This window comes from Silene latifolia, unplaced genomic scaffold (assembly GCF_048544455.1).
Source record: "Silene latifolia isolate original U9 population unplaced genomic scaffold, ASM4854445v1 scaffold_654, whole genome shotgun sequence".
Classification (NCBI taxonomy): Eukaryota; Viridiplantae; Streptophyta; class Magnoliopsida; order Caryophyllales; family Caryophyllaceae; genus Silene; species Silene latifolia.
In genome coordinates, this window is record NW_027413564.1 from 21,289 (window position 1) to 25,363 (window position 4,075).

At 46.0% G+C, this 4,075-nt stretch overlaps 1 protein-coding gene across 1 annotated transcript; it reads right to left on the reverse strand.

Annotated features, from left to right (window-relative positions):
* Positions 1-1,523: 1,523 nt before the first annotated feature.
* On the reverse strand, positions 1,524-2,522 carry LOC141639966 (uncharacterized). Its single transcript, XM_074448939.1, has one exon. The coding sequence runs from the start codon at positions 2,520-2,522 to the stop codon at positions 1,524-1,526; it is 999 nt and encodes a 332-aa protein (XP_074305040.1).
* Positions 2,523-4,075: the final 1,553 nt, after the last annotated feature.

The window sequence follows — 4,075 nt, forward strand, 5'->3', positions numbered from 1 at the left end:
AGATATACTCGGTTGACGTTGACCCTTGTGAAACCGAGTTTTGAATTCTTCATTTTGGCTCTTGTTTGTGCATGGTAAGGCTTAAATTCTTCCTTTTGCTTGCTTCTTTTGACTTTGCACTTATTCCCTTGGCTTACCTTTTACTCTACTTCTTTGCCTGGGTTGACCGTGGGTCGGGTTTGACTTGTGAGTCGGCTTGTACAAAATGAGAACTTCATCTCAACTTACCAATATAAAGTACTTGAATTACCTTGAGATGCAAATACCAACAACAAGTTCAAATGATCCAAACTACAACCAAAGTGGATACACTGAAAAATACAACGATTAACACTCAAAACCGGCTTTGTGACAAGTTTATTCAACTAAAATTACCTAATTAGACCAACACTATTTGACTCTATCAAATACCCCCACACTTAGACTTTTGCTCGTCCCGAGAAAAACCCATGACAAACAATTGAACAAGTTTACAAGTGAGCATGGGTGTAAATGATCACTCTTCCCTGACCTCTTCCTTCTTATATCTCCCTCTTGAACAACCACCAATTAAAGAGAAAATCTAGACTCAAAGTTGACACAAACTCTTCTATCACTCACCCTCCATATACCATCCCTCACACAAGACACGACACACCTCCAACTCCGACTCATCATCCCACAACCACCCTCCATATCGTTGTGGGACCAGACAATGCAGTCCATGTTAGCTTTAAGAAATTGAACTAGTTGATCTCGAAGTTTACCGGTACAGGTTGTTCCAACTAGCACTGCTTTATCCGGATACGCCTCGTCCATGTGGACCTGGTCTAGTTCCTCCGAGGGTGGCTCTTTATATTCCTCAGAGGTGCACCGGATCTGTAATTGCTATGAGGGGAGCTTGGTTGTGGCCTTTAGGGCCTGCTTGTAGCAGCTTCTGGATTCTTCTCGATCTCCCTTTACCTTGACTACCCCCCATGGGGTTGGGAATTTGAGACATTGATGATATGTTGAGGGAATGGCTTTCATTTGGTGCAGCTATGGCCTTCCGAAGATGACGTTATAGGTTATTGGGCCCTCGATAACCAGGTACCTTACTAGCTTGGTGACTCCATGAATATAAGTTGGAATAGTTATCTCTCCTAGTGAATGTGCTGTCTTGCCGCTGAATCCCACCAGTGGTACAGATTTCTTTGCCAGGTTCTCCTTATTAAAACCCATTATCTTAAGAGTTTCAAACATGATGAGGTTCACGGAAATTCCAGTGTCCACTAATGCCTTTTTTATAGTGCAATTCTCGATAGATAATGTTAATGTAAGAGCATCGTGGTGTTGTTCTGCTTCACTTTGTGCGTCTGTCTCGTCAAATGTGACGGTAGGTAGATCACTATGTCTTATTCTGAACGACGTTTCTGGGTGATCCCCTTTACTTTATGTGGCCCGTCTCTTGGCCGCAAAATAAGTTAGCCCAGACAAGTCGGATCCACCTGTTATCACGTTGATAATCATAGTGCAAATAGGTGGGGCAAAGGGAAGTACCTGATTTATTGTTTCCCTCTTGTCCCTGCCTGCCCCCATATGATAACAGATGGTCCAAGATTCCCCTTCCGTACCTGGAACCTCACTTCTTTTCGGAGCATAAAACAATCTTCCGTTTTGTACCCAATATTCTGGTGATATTCGCACCTCTTGCTGTGGTCCCTATCGTCATTTGGTCTGTCTTCCGTTGGTGGTTTAGGGCACCTCACCTGATCGCCTAAGTCCCTTAATGCTTTCAGCAGGCCTTCAATACCTGTTGTGAACCCGTATTCGGCTAATCTGGGTGGGTATTTCGAACCACCCCCCTGCTGCGAATTTTCTGCTACCTTGTTGATATTGGGTGTGCTGTAGGGTTTGGTTTTATCCTCCTTTTTGTCTGTGGGAATCTTCCTGCTTGTTCTATCAAAGGCTAGCGTTCCTTTCCTGGATAAGATGTCTTCTTCCAGCGTTAGTGCTACTATAGCCTGCTGCTGAACTTCCTCGAATCTCTCACAGGGGTGCATAGTCAGTTCTTTGTATAGATCTGAATCCTTGTCTAAGCCCTGCCGAAAAGGGTTAATGGCCGTGGATGTGTCGTAGCCTCGTATTGCCACCTTTTCCGTGTTGAATCTTGTAACATAATCTTTAATTGATTCCCCAATCTCTTGCACGATCCTATAAAGATCGCTAGGCTGCTTTGGAGTCCTTCTGATGCTTTCGAACTTCTGATTAAAGGCGTTGACTAGTTCGGCAAATGAGGATATAAATTTGTTAGGGAGGCTAACAAACCATTTTAGTGCCGCTCCAGATAAGGTCGACCCGAATCCCTTACACATACAGGTCTCCTTGGAGGCTCCAGCCGCTGTAGTCACCATCATCTTTTGCTTGTACTCGCTGATATAATGGCATGAATTTGCGGTCCCGTTGAAAAGAGTCATCGTAGGGACGCTGAATCCCTTTGGTAAAGCTACAATAGCTATGGCATCGGTGAAGGGCGAATCAGCGTAACTATCTGGTGTTGCCATCTCTATAGGTGGTGGCATTCCTGGGATCCTCCTGAGGATACTGCGTAATTCCTGGTACTACTGCTCCATATAGGTTTCTCTGCCTGTTGGTTGTCAATGTGCCAGCGGCTGCTGGTGTTGGGTCCCTATTAGGTTCTGATGTTCGACTGCCGGCACTGCAGGTAACGGAGGTGTATCCATTCCTACATTGCTTACCCATGCATATTCTGGCCTGTGCGATATTGGCTCCATGGCCGATGGAGTTGCTGATCCTAGTTAGCTCTGTAATTTTGATGTGCCCTGACACCTACGCTAGAGAGATTTCCAGGGTGTAAGAAATTGTCTAAAGGCAGAGTACCTGATACGGGCGTAGGTTCCTGGTGCACCGGTTCTGGATCTGGCGTTAGTGCCCCCAATACTGCTGGAATCAGGCCTCTTCATTACCGCGGTGTGGTTTCCATATCCAGCCGCGTTACCATATCTTGGGGTAGCAGCCGATTCTGCCTTCTGCCACTATGTCGTGCTGGCACACCCCTGGGTACGATGCCTTACAGCCTAGTTGTTGGTGCAGCAGCTTGCTATCGTAGTTCATCGATCTATGCTTTAAGGAAGTTGTTATCTGCCTCCATCTGGGACCTCATACTTCTGTTCTCGCTTTGCATGGTCCTGATGGTCCTCGCCAGGGTATCCAGTCCACTTATCATAATGCGAGTGGGACTCGGTGGTGCCTGATCCTAATGTCTGGGTTGCGCCTGCGCGCCTCTCTCCAGCTGTCTAACTTATTTCTTTCCTTGGCTACTACCTGCATCCTTTGTCTGCGCTTTTACCGCCTGTGTTGGATTTGCTGCTACCTGCGAACCAGGGCTTTGTTTGATTACTAGTGTTGAAGCTGACCTCTGCGCAGTTATAGCGTGCGGTGGCTGTGTCTGCGCCGTGGGTGTTGTTGCGGGGAGCTGCGGTTGTGCCCGTGTCGTAGGTGCCTCGTCCGTGCTTCCTGAATTTGCTGCCGAGTGCCCTGACATCTTACTATTCTTCGTATGTTGATTAATGGAGACGACCACTATGCCCCACGGTGGGTGCCAAACTGTTTTGGTATATATATTTCTACCAATTAGGGTTAATGTAGTCTTAGTGCCTAATCAATATTACGGTTTTATGTTTAGTGATTTACTTAGATATTATCGTGATTTGTGTATGATATTTGGCTAAAGATTAACAATGAACACAAGAGATTTTGGTGACGCGGAAAACCCGATGTGGGAAAAAACCGCAGGGGGAGACGAAATCCCTCCAAGATTTGCACTATAATCGAATTGGGAGTACAATGGAGAACAAGGCTAACAACGGAGTTCCTCGTATTCTAGGGTTTCTTTCGCGTATTTCTGAATGAATCTTAGGTCTTACGTTATATTGCTTATATAGGGAAGCTCCCTAGCTAGGATTCCTTGCTTGCTCTCCAAGTCTTCAGAATTTGACGATGTTTAGGGCTCCGTTGCTCCGTTCTTAGGCCTGCTAGCACACAAGCCCAAGTCGGACTCCTCATCATCCGTTATTATACCGGGCTTCATTTCTTC